Raw genomic sequence first — 18,335 nt, forward strand, 5'->3', positions numbered from 1 at the left:
GAGAAGAGGGACCGCGGGGGAGGGGGAGAAGAGTGACTGCAGGGAGGGGGAGAAAGGGACCGCGGGGAGGGGGGAGAAGAGGGACCGCGGGGAGGGGGGAGAAGAGTGACTGCAGGGAGGGGGGAGAAGAGTGACTGCAGGGAGGGGGGAGAAGAGTGACTGCAGGGAGGAGGGAGAAGAGTGACTGCGGGGAGGGGGGACAAGAGTGACTGTGGGGAGGGGGGACAAGAGTGACCGCAGGGAGGGGGGAGAAGAGTGACTGCAGGGAGAAGAGTGACTGCAGGGAGAAGAGTGACTGCAGGGAGAAGAGTGACTGCAGGGAGGGGGGACAAGAGTGACTGTGGGGAGGGGGGACCACAGGGAGGGAGGAGAAGAGTGACTGCGGGGAGAAGAGTGACTGCAGGGAGGAGGAGAAGAGTGACTGCAGGGAGGGGGGAGAAGAGGGACTGCAGGGATGGGGGAGAAGAGGGACTGCAGGGAGTGGGGAGAAAAGTGACTGCAGGGAGGGGGGAAGGAAGTGACTGCAGGGAGGGGGAGAAGAGTGACCGCAGGGAGAAGAGTGACTGCAGGGGAGGGGGGAGAAGAGTGACTGCAGGGAGGGGGGAGAAGAGTGACTGCAGGGAGGAGGGACAAGAGGGACCGCAGGGAGGAGGGACAAGAGGACCGCAGGGAGGAGGGACAAGAGGGACCGCAGGGAGAGGGACAAGAGGGACCGCAGGGAGGAGGGACAAGAGGGACCGCAGGGAGGAGGGACAAGAGGGACCGCAGGAGGAGGACAGAGGCCGCAGGGAGGAGGGACAAGAGGGACAGCAGGGAGGAGGGACAAGAGGGACCGCTGGGAGGAGGGAGAAGAGTGACCGCAGGGAGGGGGAGAAGAGGGACCGCGGGGAGGGGGGAGAGAGGGACCGCAGGGGAGGGGGAGAAGAGGGACCGCGGGGAGGGGGAGAAGAGGGACCGCAGGGAGGGAGGAGAAGAGGGACCGCGGGGAGCGAAGAGGGACCGCGGGGAGGGGACCGCGGGGAGCGAAGAGGGACCGCGGGAGGGGGGCGAAGAGGGACCGCGGGGAGGGGGCGAAGAGGGACCGCGGGGAGGGGGGAGAAGAGGACCGCGGGGAGGGGGAAGAAAGAGGACCGCGGGGAGGGGGAGAAGTGGGACCGCGGGGAGGGGGGGAGAAGAGGGACCGCGGGGGAGGGTCCAGGGACCCCGGTTTGACACTCACGTTTACCGCCTGTGATTGGGGGAAGGTGACATCTATGACACTGACCCCAGGGCGCGCCCCGTCTCCCACCTGCAGGGACTGCGCGGCTCGGATGCTGCAGGCTGCTGCCGGCTCCATGCTGGTGCTGCGGTATGTGTGTGCACAGCGCCCTGCACCTGCCCTCAGTAAAGATGGCCGCCGCCGCTTCTCTCCGCTGTCTCTCTGTTCTGTTCCCCTAACAAACATGGCCGCCGCCGCGGTCACGTGCCCGTCCTCTCCAACAATCTCCATGGAAATATCGAGCCTCGCTGTGTCACATGACTCACGTCCACTACGTGCCACCTGCTCCGGCTGTCACGTGAGGCCCTGCCCCCAGGTGTGGCCGAGCCAATCAGTGAAGGCGGAAGGAACCACTGTAAGTGGGGCAGGGGTGAGCCCGGAGTCTTGTTTCCCCCCAGAGGCGTAGAGATGGCGCAGGTGAGTGATGTGACAGCTCCCGCCATAACCCGCGGCTTGTCCTGAGCGGGAGAACTACATGTCCCAGCACGACCCCCGCATTACACGTGAGAGAGGGGAAAAGTGTCCGGGAGGAGGAGGCGGGGAGGTGTCGGGAGGAGGAGGAGGCGGGGAGGTGTCTGGGAGGAGGAGGAGGCAGGGAGGTGTCTGGGAGGAGGAGGAGGCAGGGAGGTGTCCGGGAGGAGGAGGAGGCAGGGAGGTGTCTGGGAGGAGGAGGAGGCAGGGAGGTGTCTGGGAGGAGGAGGAGGAGGCAGGGAGGTGTCTGGAGGAGGAGGAGGCAGGGAGGTGTCTGGGAGGAGGAGGAGGCAGGGAGGTGTCTGGGAGGAGGAGGAGGCAGGGAGGTGTCTGGGAGGAGGAGGCGGCGGGGAGGTGTCTGGGAGGAGGAGGAGGCGGGGAGGTGTCTGGAGGAGGAGGCGGCGGGGAGGTGTCTGGGAGGAGGAGGAGGCGGGAGGTGTCCGGGAGAGAGGAGGCGGGAGGTGTCCGGGAGGAGGAGGAGGCGGGAGGTGTCCGGGAGGAGGAGGAGGCGGCAGGGAGGTGTCTGGGAGGAGGAGGAGGCAGGGAGGTGTCTGGGAGGAGGAGGAGGCAGGGAGGTGTCTGGGAGGAGGAGGAGGCAGGGAGGTGTCTGGGAGGAGGAGGAGGCAGGGAGGTGTCTGGGAGGAGGAGGAGGCAGGGAGGTGTCTGGGAGGAGGAGGAGGCAGGGAGGGTGTCTGGGAGGAGGAGGAGGCGGGGAGGTGTCTGGGAGGAGGAGGAGGCAGGGAGGTGGCTGGGAGGAGGAGGAGGCAGGGAGGTGTCTGGGAGGAGGAGGAGGCAGGGAGGTGTCTGGGAGGAGGAGGAGGCAGGGAGGTGTCTGGGAGGAGGAGGAGGCAGGGAGGTGTCTGGGAGGAGGAGGAGGCAGGGAGGTGTCTGGGAGGAGGAGGAGGCAGGGAGGTGTCTGGGAGGAGGAGGAGGCAGGGAGGTGTCTGGGAGGAGGAGGAGGCAGGGAGGTGTCTGGGAGGAGGAGGAGGCAGGGAGGTGTCTGGGAGGAGGAGGAGGCAGGGAGGTGTCTGGGAGGAGGAGGAGGCAGGAGGTGTCTGGGAGGAGGAGGAGGCAGGGAGGTGTCTGGGAGGAGGAGGAGGCAGGGAGGTGTCTGGGAGGAGGAGGAGGCAGGGAGGTGTCTGGGAGGAGGAGGAGGCAGGGAGGTGTCTGGGAGGAGGAGGAGGCGGGGAGGTGTCCGGGAGGAGGAGGAGGCGGGGAGGTGTCCGGGAGGAGGAGGAGGCGGGGAGGTGTCTGGGAGGAGGAGGAGGCGGGGAGGTGTCCGGGAGGAGGCAGGGAGGTGTCTGGGAGGAGGAGGAGGCAGGGAGGTGTCTGGGAGGAGGAGGAGGCAGGGAGGTGGCAGGGAGGTGTCTGGGAGGAGGAGGAGGCAGGGAGGTGTCTGGGAGGAGGAGGAGGCAGGGAGGTGTCTGGGAGGAGGAGGAGGCAGGGAGGTGTCTGGGAGGAGGAGGAGGCAGGGAGGTGTCCGGGAGGAGGAGGAGGAGGCAGGGAGGTGTCTGGGAGGAGGAGGAGGCGGGGAGGTGTCTGGGAGGAGGAGGAGGCAGGGAGGTGTCTGGGAGGAGGAGGAGGCAGGGAGGTGTCTGGGAGGAGGCAGGGAGGTGTCTGGGAGGAGGCAGGGAGGTGTCTGGGAGGAGGAGGAGGCAGGGAGGTGTCTGGGAGGAGGAGGAGGCAGGGAGGTGTCCGGGAGGAGGAGGAGGAGGCGGGGAGGTGTCCGGGAGGAGGAGGAGGAGGCGGGGAGGTGTCCGGGAGGAGGAGGAGGAGGCGGGGAGGTGTCCGGGAGGAGGAGGAGGAGGCGGGGAGGTGTCCGGGAGGAGGAGGCGGGGAGGTGTCCGGGAGGAGGAGGAGGAGGCAGGGAGGTGTCTGGGAGGAGGAGGAGGCAGGGAGGTGTCTGGGAGGAGGAGGAGGCGGGGAGGTGTCTGGGAGGAGGAGGAGGCGGGGAGGTGTCTGGGAGGAGGAGGAGGCGGGGAGGTGTCTGGGAGGAGGAGGAGGCGGGGAGGTGTCCGGGAGGAGGCAGGGAGGTGTCTGGGAGGAGGAGGAGGCAGGGAGGTGTCTGGGAGGAGGAGGAGGCAGGGAGGTGGCAGGGAGGTGTCTGGGAGGAGGAGGAGGCAGGGAGGTGTCTGGGAGGAGGAGGAGGCAGGGAGGTGTCTGGGAGGAGGAGGAGGCAGGGAGGTGTCCGGGAGGAGGAGGAGGAGGCAGGGAGGTGTCTGGGAGGAGGAGGAGGCGGGGAGGTGTCTGGGAGGAGGAGGAGGCAGGGAGGTGTCTGGGAGGAGGAGGAGGCAGGGAGGTGTCTGGGAGGAGGCAGGGAGGTGTCTGGGAGGAGGCAGGGAGGTGTCTGGGAGGAGGAGGAGGCAGGGAGGTGTCTGGGAGGAGGAGGAGGCGGGGAGGTGTCCGGGAGGAGGAGGAGGAGGCGGGGAGGTGTCCGGGAGGAGGAGGAGGAGGCGGGGAGGTGTCCGGGAGGAGGAGGAGGAGGCGGGGAGGTGTCCGGGAGGAGGAGGCGGGGAGGTGTCCGGGAGGAGGAGGAGGAGGCGGGGAGGTGTCCGGGAGGAGGAGGAGGAGGCGGGGAGGTGTCTGGGAGGAGGAGGAGGCAGGGAGGTGTCTGGGAGGAGGAGGAGGCAGGGAGGTGTCCGGGAGGAGGAGGAGGCGGGGAGGTGTCCGGGAGGAGGAGGAGGCGGGGAGGTGTCCGGGAGGAGGAGGAGGCGGGGAGGTGTCCGGGAGGAGGAGGAGGCGGGGAGGTGTCCGGGAGGAGGAGGAGGCGGGGAGGTGTCCGGGAGGAGGAGGAGGCGGGGAGGTGTCCGGGAGGAGGAGGAGGCAGGGAGGTGTCTTGGAGGAGGAGGCAGGGAGGAGGAGGCAGGGAGGTGTCTGGGAGGAGGAGGCAGGGAGGTGTCTGGAAGGAGGAGGCAGGGAGGTGTCTGGGAGGAGGAGGCAGGGAGGTGTCTGGGAGGAGGAGGCAGGGAGGTGTCTGGGAGGAGGAGGCAGGGAGGTGTCTGGGAGGAGGAGGCAGGGAGGAGAAGGCAGGGAGGTGTCTGGGAGGAGGAGGCAGGGAGGAGGAGGCAGGGAGGAGGAGGCAGGGAGGTGTCTGGCAGGGAGGAGGAGGCAGGGAGGAGGAGGCAGGGAGGTGTCCGGGAGGAGGAGGAGGAGGAGGCAGGGAGGTGTCCGGGAGGAGGAGGAGGAGGAGGAGGCAGGGAGGTGTCCGGGAGGAGGAGGAGGCAGGGAGGTGTCTGGGAGGAGGAGGAGGCAGGGAGGTGTCTGGGAGGAGGAGGAGGAGGCAGGGAGGTGTCTGGGAGGAGGAGGAGGAGGCAGGGAGGTGTCTGGGAGGAGGAGGAGGAGGAGGCAGGGAGGTGTCTGGGAGGAGGAGGAGGAGGAGGCAGGGAGGTGTCTGGGAGGAGGAGGCAGGGAGGTGTCTGGGAGGAGGAGGCAGGGAGGTGTCTGGGAGGAGGTGTCTGGGAGGAGGTGTCTGGGAGGAGGTGTCTGGGAGGAGGAGGCAGGGAGGAGGAGGCAGGGAGGAGGAGGCAGGGAGGAGGAGGCAGGGAGGTGTCTGGCAGGGAGGAGAAGGCAGGGAGGAGGAGGCAGGGAGGTGTCCGGGAGGAGGAGGAGGCAGGGAGGTGTCCGGGAGGAGGTGTCCGGGAGGAGGAGGCAGGGAGGAGGAGGCAGGGAGGTGTCCGGGAGGAGGAGGAGGCAGGGAGGTGTCTGGGAGGAGGAGGAGGAGGCAGGGAGGTGTCTGGGAGGAGGAGGAGGCAGGGAGGTGTCCGGGAGGAGGCAGGGAGGTGTCCGGGAGGAGGCAGGGAGGTGTCCGGGAGGAGGCAGGGAGGAGGCAGGGAGGTGTCCGGGAGGAGGAGGAGGCAGGGAGGTGTCCGGGAGGAGGAGGAGGCAGGGAGGTGTCCGGGAGGAGGAGGAGGCAGGGAGGTGTCCGGGAGGAGGAGGAGGCAGGGAGGTGTCCGGGAGGAGGAGGAGGCAGGGAGGTGTCCGGGAGGAGGAGGAGGCAGGGAGGTGTCCGGGAGGAGGAGGAGGCAGGGAGGTGTCTGGGAGGAGGAGGAGGCAGGGAGGTGTCTGGGAGGAGGAGGAGGCAGGGAGGTGTCTGGGAGGAGGAGGAGGCAGGGAGGTGTCTGGGAGGAGGAGGAGGCAGGGAGGTGTCTGGGAGGAGGAGGAGGCAGGGAGGTGTCTGGGAGGAGGAGGAGGCAGGGAGGTGTCTGGGAGGAGGAGGAGGCAGGGAGGTGTCTGGGAGGAGGAGGAGGCAGGGAGGTGTCTGGGAGGAGGAGGAGGCAGGGAGGTGTCCGGGAGGAGGAGGAGGAGGAGGCAGGGAGGTGTCCGGGAGGAGGAGGAGGCAGGGAGGTGTCCGGGAGGAGGAGGAGGAGGCAGGGAGGTGTCCGGGAGGAGGAGGAGGAGGCAGGGAGGTGTCCGGGAGGAGGAGGAGGAGGCGGGGAGGTGTCCGGGAGGAGGAGGAGGAGGCAGGGAGGTGTCCGGGAGGAGGAGGAGGCAGGGAGGTGTCCGGGAGGAGGAGGCGGGGAGGTGTCCGGGAGGAGGAGGAGGCGGGGAGGTGTCCGGGAGGAGGAGGAGGCGGGGAGGTGTCCGGGAGGAGGAGGAGGCGGGGAGGTGTCCGGGAGGAGGAGGAGGAGGCGGGGAGGTGTCCGGGAGGAGGAGGAGGAGGCGGGGAGGTGTCCGGGAGGAGGAGGAGGAGGCGGGGAGGTGTCCGGGAGGAGGAGGAGGAGGCGGGGAGGTGTCCGGGAGGAGGAGGAGGAGGCGGGGAGGTGTCCGGGAGGAGGAGGAGGAGGCAGGGAGGTGTCCGGGAGGAGGAGGAGGAGGCAGGGAGGTGTGTGGGAGGAGGAGGAGGCGGGGAGGTGTCCGGGAGGAAGAGGAGGCGGGGAGGTGTCCGGGAGGAGGAGGAGGCGGGGAGGTGTCCGGGAGGAGGAGGAGGCGGGGAGGTGTCCGGGAGGAGGCAGGGAGGAGGCGGGGAGGAGGAGAAGGCAGGGAGGTGTCTGGGAGGAGGAGGAGGCAGGGAGGAGGAGGCAGGGAGGTGTCCGGGAGGAGGAGGAGGCAGGGAGGAGGAGGCAGGGAGGTGTCCGGGAGGAGGAGGAGGAGGCGGGGAGGTGTCCGGGAGGAGGAGGCAGGGAGGTGTCCGGGAGGAGGAGGCAGGGAGGTGTGTGGGAGGAGGAGGAGGCGGGGAGGTGTCCGGGAGGAGGAGGAGGAGGCAGGGAGGTGTCCGGGAGGAGGAGGCAGGGAGGTGTGTGGGAGGAGGAGGAGGCGGGGAGGTGTCCGGGAGGAGGAGGAGGAGGCGGGGAGGTGTCCGGGAGGAGGAGGAGGCGGGGAGGTGTCCGGGAGGAGGAGGAGGCGGGGAGGTGTCCGGGAGGAGGAGGAGGCGGGGAGGTGTCTGGGAGGAGGAGGAGGCAGGGAGGTGTCTGGGAGGAGGCAGGGAGGTGTCCGGGAGGAGGAGGAGGCGGGGAGGTGTCTGGGAGGAGGAGGAGGCAGGGAGGTGTCTGGGAGGAGGAGGCAGGGAGGTGTCTGGGAGGAGGCAGGGAGGTGTCCGGGAGGAGGAGGAGGCGGGGAGGTGTCTGGGAGGAGGAGGAGGCAGGGAGGTGTCTGGGAGGAGGAGGCAGGGAGGTGTCTGGGAGGAGGCAGGGAGGTGTCCGGGAGGAGGAGGAGGCGGGGAGGTGTCTGGGAGGAGGAGGAGGCAGGGAGGTGTCTGGGAGGAGGAGGCAGGGAGGTGTCTGGGAGGAGGCAGGGAGGTGTCCGGGAGGAGGAGGAGGCGGGGAGGTGTCTGGGAGGAGGAGGAGGCAGGGAGGTGTCTGGGAGGAGGAGGCAGGGAGGTGTCTGGGAGGAGGAGGAGGCAGGGAGGTGTCTGGGAGGAGGCAGGGAGGTGTCTGGGAGGAGGAGGCAGGGAGGTGTCTGGGAGGAGGAGGAGGCGTCATGGGGGGAGAATACATGGGCGTCATGGGGGGGTACATGGGCGCCATATCCCCCCCCCCCCATATGACGCCCATGTATCCCCCCCATGACGCCCATGTATCCCCCCCATGACGCCCATGTATCCCCCCCATGACGCCCATGTATCCCCCCCATGACGCCCATGTATCCCCCCCATGACGCCCATGTATCCCCCCCCCCATGACGCCCATGTATCCCCCCCCCCTATGTTTGTGGGCAGCCAATGCCTCCGGTGCAGTTATTAGTTGGACCCTTCTCTGCTTCCTGTCCCTGTAGAGGTCGGGGGTCATCCTCCGGGTGGGAATGGAATCAGGACTAATGGACTTCTTTCTGCAGGTGATGAGGAAGTCCCGGGACGTGGCCGCTCTGTACCGTGGCCTCAGCCAGTTCCCGTCACTCTCCAGCGCCTCCATCGGACCGGATGTCACCACCCAATATGGCGGAAAGTACACCAACCTCTACACAGGTAACCAATGGACCGGGCATCATTCTCAAGATCTCTGCTTGTTGTCAATGACTAGAAACATTTGTGTCCTGTGATTTGTTACACTGTATCAGTGGTGGGGGGGAGACCTGATACACTGTAACGAGAACTGAGCTGGAGGGTCCTGAGTGGAACCTGCAGATAGCTCCACCCACTGCCTGGCCCCTCCCCTCTCTCAGCCCCACTCCCATAAATGTCCCTGGCCCCTCCCCTCTCTCAGCCTGACCCACCTCTGACTCCATCTTTTAGGCCCCTCCCCATCACAGCCTTTCCCCACCCTCTCTAGATGCCCCTCCCATTCTAAGGCAATGCTTGTGGATGCTCGGGGGAGGGTCTATCCTCTGGCTGACCCCGCCCCTTTGTCCCCAGAGTGGTCGCAGAGGGATCTGGACCGCGATGAGCAGGTGAAGTTCTGCCGCCAGTACATCGTCTTCCATGATAACAACGCCGTGGTCTATGCTGGTGCTTGTGGAAACGGCAGTGAAATCAAAGGAGAGTAAGTAAATGGGCGGAGCTCTGAGTGTTGGGGGTCTCCGCAGCGGGGGTCCTCTAACACCCCCCTATCATCTCTCTCCCCAGACTGCTGAGCCGGGAGTCGCCCTCAGGGGCTCTGAAGGCTGTTCTGCGAGAGACCAAGAATAAGAGCGGGGCGGAGGTGCAGTTTCTGGAGGTGAGACCCCTGGCGCCTCACTGTGGGGGTCCGGGGCCTCGGGGTCTCAGCTCACCAGCGCCTCCTCTCCTTTCAGGTCTGGGACAGAAACCGCAAGGTGAAAAGCATCAGTCTGACGGCGCTGGACAAACACGGGAAGGTGTACGAGGACGGTGAGTGGCGTCCCAGGGGGAGGGGCTAGCTGGTGTCTGGCTCCGCCCCTGCTCAGGGTGACTGTTTCATCCCCCGCAGAGCAGTTCGGGTGTCTGTCCTGGTCCCACTCAGAGACGCATCTGCTGTACATCGCCGAACACAAGAGACCGAAGAGCAAGTCCTTCTTTGATGCTGCAGATCCCATCACCGAGGAGGAGGAGGGCGGAGCCACCAAAACCAGCAAGGTGAGGGATCCTCAGGGGTGGGGCTTATCATGTATCATACATCGCCTCCCCCTTAACTCTTTCCCTCCCGCCTGCAGGGGGAGCAGTTTGTTCTCCATGAGGATTGGGGCGAGGGTCTGGTGGATCGGAGCCTCCCGGTTCTGTGTGTCCTGGACATCGAGAGCGGGAACATCTCTGTGCTGGAGGGGATCCCCAATCACGTGTCTCCGGGTCAGGTAAGTATGTGCCCCCCCCCCCCTGATACCCCCCCACCACGTGTCACACAGCACCTTCCTCTCTCCAGGCCTTCTGGTCCCCGGGGGACACGGGCGTGGTGTTTGTGGGCTGGTGGCACCAGCCCTACCGGATCGGCTTAAAGTACTGCGCCAACAGAAGGTAAGTGTATGAGACTGCACCCTCCAGAGCCGCAGCACCCACAACACTGACCACCTACCACCCCCTGTCTCCCCAGATCTGCCCTGTTCTATGTGGACCTGACCGGCGGGAAATGTGGTGAGCACCAAGACTATGAACCCAGCAGAATAGTGAGTGCAGCTCTGGGGTATAATACAGGATGTTACTCAGGATCAGTACAGGATAAGTAATGTCATGTATGTACACAGTGACTGCACCAGCAGCAGCAGAATAGTGAGTGCAGCTCTGGGGTATAATACAGGATGTAACTCAGGATCAGTACAGGATAAGTAATGTCATGTATGTACACAGTGACTGCACCAGCAGCAGAATAGTGAGTGCAGCTCTGGGGTATAATACAGGATGTAACTCAGGATCAGTACAGGATAAGTAATGTCATGTATGTACACAGTGACTGCACCAGCAGCAGAATAGTGAGTGCAGCTCTGGGGTATAATACAGGATGTAACTCAGGATCAGTACAGGATAAGTAATGTCATGTATGTACACAGTGACTGCACCAGCAGCAGAATAGTGAGTGCAGCTCTGGGGTATAATACAGGATGTAACTCAGGATCAGTACAGGATAAGTAATGTCATGTCTGTACACAGTGACTGCACCAGCAGCAGCAGAATAGTGAGTGCAGCTCTGGAGTATAATACAGGATGTAACTCAGGATCAGTACAGGATAAGTAATGTCATGTCTGTACACAGTGACTGCACCAGCAGCAGAATAGCTCGTGCTGGATCATTCTGCTGTGAACTGCTGACGGGTGTGGTTGTGTTCAGCTGAGCTCCTGCACCACCTGGAGCAAACCCAATCCACCCAGGCCTGCTCTCTCCTCCCCAGGGAGGGAGTGGGTTCTGTGGGATGAATCCTGCAGGAAAGTCCCAGGCTCCTGTCTCCCGGACCAGGCCGGCGGGGGGCAGGAGAATCCAGTTACCGGCCAAAACTGATGGCGTGAGAAGATCTGCCCGGAGCCAAGGACGCAGCAATGTGACCTCGGCTGCCACCCCCAAGACCCAGGGAAGCCGCAAGGTCTCCGGAACACAGAATATTAAGGCAAGTAACATCAGCCTGAGTGCTCCTCCTGGAAAGCTGAGTGACTGTGCGGGAAAGCTGGGTGGTTCAGCTGAAAAGCTGGGTGCTCACGGAGGTGTGCAAAAGGCATGGGGTGATCTTAAGGCCCGGGAGTCTGCTACCATCTATGGCTCCCGGATTGCTGAGCACCTCCGTGAGTACGAGGAAGCTGGAAAAGCGCTGAGGAGGCTCCAGGAGGAGATAAGGGAGACCTTGGCCCTAGCGGGGGTGGCCACTAAGAAGAAAAAGTCTGATCTTCTTACCACCATAGACAGACTAAAAGCCGAGGTCACCGCTCTGGAAGAAAAGCGTCATCTAATCCGTGAGCACAGCGGTCCGTTTCGTGAGAAATTAGAAAACGACGCCCGGTTTGATGATATGCGCCAGGATAAGCTGAGAAAGCTGAAGGGGCTTCAGGTCCAGGCGGATGATGGCGATGATGAGGAGGATGAGGAAGACCTGCCGTGTCCGTCTGGTGGCCTGCACCAACACCAGCAGGCCTCGCACGACAGGCTGCCTGCGGAGCAAGCGCCATTACCATCAGGCTGCGGCTCTGCCAACCTGGAGGAGGAAAGTGATGACAGCGGCCAGGGGGGGGCGCTAATGGCTCAGATCCGTCAGCTTGAGTCCCCAGTTCACCTCCAGAACTTCTCCTTCGGCGATGATATGCCAGATGACGACCTAAAGAGAAAGAAGAGAGCCAAGAAGACCAAGGCGTCTCAGGAGGTGAATCTGGTGTTTCGTCCCCTCCCTGTTCCCTCCGGGCGGGCAGCAGTGCCAGCCTGTCGTGTAGGCCCCGTTGCCCAGCCCAGCACGAATCCTGCAGTGGACTCGGCGCCAGGGTGCGGGGAGAGTGCAAAGCCACGTTCCATCATGGCGCAGAGCACCAGCCTTGTTTGTAGTAGCAAGGATGGTGCAGGGAAGGCATCGGCCGAAAGGCCGGACAGTGAGGGCGATCCAGCAGGTCCTGGTACTGTGCGCTGCCCCCTAGTGGGAGGGGGGGGTGGCCCAGTGCCAGGGGCAGTGGCGGTGGCTCCTGTGGCCCTTAGCGCTGTTGCTTGCTCTGGTGAGCAGCGGCAGCGTGATGGGGCTGCTGGGGCTTGTAGTGCGGCGCCTCCCAAACATCCCGTGCAGCCTGCAGAGAAAAGCGCAGGAAAAGTATTATTCTGTATTGGTGCATCAAACTCTGAAGACATAAAAGGGGCAAAAAAACTGTCTGCAGTCTGTAAGGACAAGAGGCCTCTACCACCAATCGAGCAGCGATGCTCAAACATCATAAAAACTGCTGGACAACAAGGGGTTAATGCCAATGAGGCAGAGGGCACAAGTAAGATCGGGGTTGGAGCTGCCTCTTCTCAGGCTGTATCAGCTATGGAGGTGGCTCTACCCCCAGTGCCCAGTGACGCCGAGGCAACCCCAGGTCCTCCTGGCCCAGCTGGTGTGAGTGATGCAAGGAAGCGAGGCAGTATTGTACATAGTGTGGTGAATGTTGGGGTGGTGAATGGCGCTGGGGGGGATCCTGGTGTGAGTGCTGGACCATCTGCACCCCCAGTGGTGGCCGCTCCCATAAGGAGCTATGCGAGTGTCACCGCTGGGGCAAGTGGGGTTAACTCCTTGTCTCCTGGCTCTGGGAACAGCGTTTTGCAAAGGCGTCTTCTGGAGGCTCTCAGGAGAGGGGAAAAGTCAATCACTGTAGAGGGGAGAGAGGTTGATCTGTCCTTCTGGACAGACAGGCATGGCCTGGCAGCCTTCCAAGAGAAAAGGGGGGGAGAGACTGTATGGTCTTTACCCACAACTGGGCCCGGAGCTGCCCGTAGGAATGTGGTTCGTCTTCGCTGGAGGGGCAGTGACGCATGCCCACCCAGGTCAAGGGTGGTGGAGCTCCTCCTGAAGATGAACTTCAGGGCTAGTGACATCTTTGCCCTGATACATCCTTATGGTACTCCGGAGTTCGATGTCAGCTTTGTTCGGCCGGAGGGCTTAGAGCTCTTCTGGTCGAATTATGAGCTGGCAAAGAACGAGCCTGGCTGGCGAGACTTTGCTGTGCAAGCAGTGTCTCGCCAAAACACAGTCAAGAAAGTGACCGTTTTGACCCGTAACGAGTCACTTTCTTGCATGGACATCATGACTTGGCTCAGTCGTTATGGTGAGGTTGTACAGGTACCTCAGAAAAACCGCGATGAATTTGGCATTTGGTCTGGAGCCTGGACCTTCATGATGAAGTTGAAGTGTTCAGGCGGCACAGTCGCCCACATTCCCTCTTCAGCCTTTCTTGGGCGAGACAGAATCCTGATTTTCTACCAGGGGCAGCCGAAGGTCTGTCACAGGTGCGGTGACCCCACACACTTTAGCGCCAGCTGCCAAGTGCAGAAGTGCGCTTTGTGTGGTGGGCTAGGTCATCTCGCTGCATCCTGTAAGGACATTAGGTGTAACCTGTGTGGTGAGCTCGGTCACCCTTTCAGCCGTTGTCCTCGCTCCTTTGCCAATGCGGTTGTGACCCCAGTGGAGGAGAGCCATGAGGTTGCTTCTGCTGGGGAGGGTACCAGCAGAGGTGGAGGAGCTAAGGGGCCTGTGAAGAAAAGTAAGAATAAGTCACCTTCTCAGTTGAGGCGGCTTGAGGCCAGACAAAAAGGGAGAGACCTGGGGAAGCCTCAGGTTGCTGGGGTGACCCTTGGTCCTTCCTCAGAGGCTGGTCTTGCTACTGAGGCCCTGAGGGATGATGAGTTGGATGAGGAGGTCAGGAGGATGGAGCGCGAGAAAGGTGCCATGTCCTCCACGTCCTCCCATTATGAAAGTATGGATGAGGATAACAGGATTTGGCTAGAAAATAAGCGCAAGCAGAAAAAGAAAAAACGCGGCGTATCTAAGGTACCTAAGGAAGGGAAAACTTCCTCCCCTCTGGTTGAGCTTTCCAACCGGTTCCTCACCCTCGATGAGATCGCCTCCTCGGGAAGAGAGGCTGAGGGTGGGGTTCTGGAGGTGGCGGCGGAGCAGCCTGCAGGGGGCGCCGAGTCTCTATCCTCTGGGGAAGCTGGGTCCTCAGAGTGGGAGACTGACTCAGAGTCAGGAGACAAGGACGAAGGAGAGGGTGGTCCGGGTGGGTCCTTGGGGGCCAGTAATAATATGGACACCACAATCTCATTAAAGAGAAGCTGCCCCAATTCTGAAGGTAAAAGGGAAAAGGGATCATCCTCAGAGGACAGTAGAGGGAAGGGAGGCAGTAAGAAAAAAGCCGTCTAACTCAATCACTCATGATGGCGGCACCCACTCCGTTGACGCTGGCGTCCATTAATGTCGCCAGCATTAAGTCTGATGCGGCTAGATTTGCGGCCTTTGATTTTCTCGGCCGTGTTGAAGCCGACATTTTATTTTTGCAGGAGACCAGGCTGCCAGATTTGGCGGCCGTGTTTAAAGCTAAGAGGGAATGGAGACACGGGCCTTCCTATTGGTCTCTTGCGGCCGAGCCGTATAGCGGAGTGGCGGTCCTTTTTACCGCGCCGGTAGAATGCCGACGAGTTATTGAGTTAGAAATGGGGAGGTGCCTGATCCTGGATGTCCTCATGAAGGGACAAGAACTGCGCCTAATTAACATCTATGGTCCCCAGTCCAAGTGGGACAGGAAGTGTCTCTTTATGAGGATCAAGCCCTATCTTTTTACAAGTCGGCAGGTGGTCTTTGGAGGGGACTTCAATGCTGTCACGAGGTCCCAGGATAGGGGAGGTTCCAGAGACAAGCTGACTTATGATAGCGTCGCTCTTAATAGCATAGCTAGTGAGGCTCGCCTGGTGGATGTCCACATCCGGCACACCCCAGGCCACGCGGGGTTCACCTATTATAGGGGTAGCTGCAGGTCTAGAATAGACAGGTTTTATTTAAAGGAGGAAGCCATTTCTTCAGCAGTGTCCGTTGTTGAGGTGGAGTTCTCCGACCACTGTCTAATTTTGTTTTCTCTGAATGTTACAGAGACCCCCCGGATGGGAAGAGGCTACTGGAAGCTCAATTCGTCTCTCCTGGAAGAAGCGGAGATAAGACAATCCTTTGAGGACTTTCTTCAGAGCCAGGTACCATTGCTGGGCCTTTGTAGCAGTAAGGCAGAGTGGTGGGAGATGCTCAAGAAAAGGGTGGCGAGATTCTTCCGCCAGCTCTCGAGCCTCAGGAGCCTGGACAGGTACCGCCTGTATCAGGGCCTGAGGAGGAAACTCGAGCATCTCGTCTCGACTGGAGGTAGTCGTGAGGACATCTCCAGAGTGAAATCCTTGCTGAAGAGGTGTCAGTACGATAGACACGCATCTTTGGTTTTTGAGAGGGATTACGGGAAATACCGCTCGCCCGACCCTTACAGAAACTGCAAGATGTCAGTGAATGGTAAAGTTGTCACAGGACTGGTTGACAGTACGGGATCCCTGAAAAGGTCCAGATCAGGGATTCTGGAGGTCGTCAGATCCTTCTACTCACACCTCTTGGGCAGGAAGGATCTAGATCGGGATGTGATGTCGGCTTTCCTGGCTGAAACTGTCCCTGAGCCAGGAGTAGACCCCTCTCTTGATGTTTTGACAGAGATGATCAGGGAAGAGGAAGTCAGCCTGGCGATTGAAGGGCTCGCCCTCAAGAAATCGCCAGGTCCGGATGGCTTAACATCTGAGTTTTATAAGACCTTTAAGGACGCCTTGGTTCCCCTCTTGACTGAGGTATTCAATGAGTGTCTTTCCTCGGGCGCTCTGCCGAAGTCAATGAGGAGGTCTGCCCTGATCATCCTGTCAAAGGGTAAGGACCGATCTCGTATTGAGAACTGGCGTCCCATAGCGCTTCTCAATACGGACAGAAAGGTTTTGGCAAAGGTGCTGTTTAATCGGCTGGTGCAGTTTGCACCCCGGCTCCTTTCGGGGACCCAGCACTGCTCTGTTCCAGGCCGCAGTACATTTAGTGCTGTGCTTTGTGTCCGGGAGGCAGTGGAGCAGGGCAGGGCTGGTAACTGGAAGGGGTACTTGCTGTCCTTGGATCAGGCAAAAGCGTTTGATCGGGTTGACCACGAGTACCTCTGGTCTGTCCTTCTGAGGTATGGCCTGCCGGGGGAGTTTGTCAATTGGCTAAAAGTTTTGTATGCAGGGGCAGAGAGTTTCCCGCTTGTGAACGGTTGGATTGGCCGCTCTTTTGAGGTCGGGTCTGGTGTTCGCCAGGGTTGTCCTCTGAGCCCACTTTTATACGTGTTCGCGATTGACCCATTCCTTAGGAGGGTTGATCGTGGGCCGTTGGTGGGAGTCGGGATGGACCAGGCGGCACCGGAAGCCACTCTAAGGGTGGTAGCGTACGCTGATGATGTCACCGTTTTTGTGTCCTCGAGAGGGGAGGCGCAATGGGTGATGTCAGAGGTTGACCGCTACTCAGAGGCTTCTGGGTCCAAGATCAACCGGGATAAGTGTGAGAGTCTCTGGCTGGGAGAGGGGGATCCAGGCTTTGATCTCCCGGACACTCTTCCAGGGCCCCAAGACTCTGCCAAAGTTCTCGGCATCGAATTTGGCCAGGGGGATTACCCCATGCAAAACTGGGATGGCAGGCTTAAGATCGCCGCTCAGAGGGTGGACCAGTGGAAGGGTTGGTCTTTGACCCTCAGGGAAAGGGTGAACTTGATTAAAACTTACCTGCTCCCATTGCTGATATATCTGGGCAGTGTGTGCATGTTGCCAGAACCCCTCTGGACTCGGGTGTACAGTCTGTTCTTCCAGCTGTTATGGGGGAATAGGCTGAACCTAATCAAGAGGGAGGTTACTTACCGCACGAGGAGACAAGGAGGGTTGTGTATGGTCAACCCTGTGGTGTTCCTAGTGAATACCTTTCTTAAGATCAATGTAGCAAACCTCTGGAAAGAGAGGGCTCCTCCGTGGGTATACTCCTGCAGGGGATGGTTTCGGCCTTTCTTCCAGGAATGGGAGACAGGAGGGCGAGTGAAGGATCTCCGTACACCACATGGGCATCTTCCGGCTTACGCTACCCCGGTTCTGAAGGTGATTCGCCGGTGGGGTCTGGGAATGTGGGAGATCAGGACCATGTCGAGGAAACTCCTTGACAAAAGGGTTCTGTTGACCCATTTCCAGAAGCCTCTGGCCCTCAGGGATTGCCCAAGTCGGGATCTTGGGGTGGGTTTAGGTCTTTTGAATTCCATCAGGATCCCCTTGAAGTTTTGGGACTTGACTTGGCGCTGCTTCCATGGAAAGCTGTGTGTGAGGGACAATCTGAAGTGTAGGAGCTCTGAGGAAAGGGGTTGTCCCCGGGAGGAGTGCGGTGGCCTGCTGGAGAGCATGGACCACTTCCTGCTTCAGTGCCCCTTTAACACAGAGGTGTACAACCGGGTGGGCGCTTCCATCCATTGGCCCGGGTTGGCCGGTCTCTCCTATGCGGAGTGGGCCTATGGAGCATTCAGAGGCCTGGGTGGCCGGGACCGATGCACGTTATTCCTAGTTAGTCTAGTGGTCAGGTACCACACGTGGAACGCACGGTGTTTAGTATCGACGCAGCGTAAAATCCTCCCGGTGGATGAGGTGGTTAGGAACATTCTGGGTGACCTGGTGAAGGTGCGCTCTCTGGAGTATGAGAGGCTGGGCACGGGGAGGGCCTCTCTCCTTTGGAGGGGGTTCTCCTTTAGTGTCCCTTAGTCTGTCATCTCCGCTCCTGGTGTTGGGCTGAAGCTGACACTGTAGATTTTTGTTTTGTGTCCTGAGGTTATAGTGATGTTGGGCTTGCAGGCGCCGAACCTGGGCTTTATGTGGTTGGTTTGTTATATGTTGATATGTTTAATGTGTTTGTATTTTGTGTACAGTGTGTATTTATGTAGTTATAGTTAATGTGTATATAGCTTGGTTGGTTTTTGGGGTGTTGGTGTTAGGGTGTTAGGTTGGGAGGGGGGTGGACGGGATTTGGACAGTATGATCCTGGGCACTGGTCTGGACTATATAGCGCGAACTTTGGACGTTAGACCAGTGTCTGGGTGGGAGGGTGATGGGCGTGGGATTTAGTTAGTTATATTTAATGTTTTCATTTCCTGTTTGTTTTTTTTTGCTGTGTATTCTTTAGTTATTTATGGGGAAAAAAAAAAAAAAAAAATTATTATAAAAAATTATAAAAAAAAAAAAAAAAAAATTAGGTGGTGGGATTGGGTGAAGGTTTTGTTTTATAATGCTGATTGTGTGGTGTGTGTGTGGCTGGGCCAGGAGATTTTTGTAAGTCTCTTTTAGTTTGTATTATTGTTTTGTTATTATTATTATTGTTTTGTTTTGCCGGAAGTTATGGCTTGATTTATGTTTATTGTTGTAATGTTTTTCATTTTTATATATAAAATAAAAGATTTACAGGATGTAACTCAGGATCAGTACAGGATAAGTAATGTCATGTCTGTACACAGTGACTGCACCAGCAGCAGAATAGTGAGTGCAGCTCTGGGGTATAATACAGGATGTAACTCAGGATCAGTACAGGATAAGTAATGTCATGTCTGTACACAGTGACTGCACCAGCAGCAGCAGAATAGTGAGTGCAGCTCTGGGTATAATACAGGATGTAACTCAGGATCAGTACAGGATAAGTAATGTCATGTATGTACACAGTGACTGCACCAGCAGCAGCAGAATAGTGAGTGCAGCTCTGGAGTATAATACAGGATGTAACTCAGGAT

The 18,335-nt window shown here is 60.3% G+C and overlaps 1 protein-coding gene across 1 annotated transcript in view; it reads left to right on the forward strand.

Moving 5' to 3' along the window:
- Nucleotides 1-1,526: 1,526 nt before the first annotated feature.
- Nucleotides 1,527-18,335, forward strand: part of APEH (acylaminoacyl-peptide hydrolase) — a gene marked incomplete at its 3' end in the record, with an annotated part of 48,887 nt that continues 32,078 nt past the window's right edge. The window contains 9 exon segments of the mRNA XM_072132406.1: nt 1,527-1,675; nt 8,000-8,129; nt 8,517-8,643; nt 8,727-8,817; nt 8,894-8,969; nt 9,049-9,194; nt 9,272-9,409; nt 9,478-9,569; nt 9,646-9,686. Of these exon segments, the coding sequence (XP_071988507.1) occupies nt 1,667-1,675; nt 8,000-8,129; nt 8,517-8,643; nt 8,727-8,817; nt 8,894-8,969; nt 9,049-9,194; nt 9,272-9,409; nt 9,478-9,569; nt 9,646-9,686 (850 nt within the window).

This window comes from Engystomops pustulosus, unplaced genomic scaffold (genome assembly GCF_040894005.1).
Source record: "Engystomops pustulosus unplaced genomic scaffold, aEngPut4.maternal MAT_SCAFFOLD_546, whole genome shotgun sequence".
In the NCBI taxonomy this organism is placed as follows: Eukaryota; Metazoa; Chordata; class Amphibia; order Anura; family Leptodactylidae; genus Engystomops; species Engystomops pustulosus.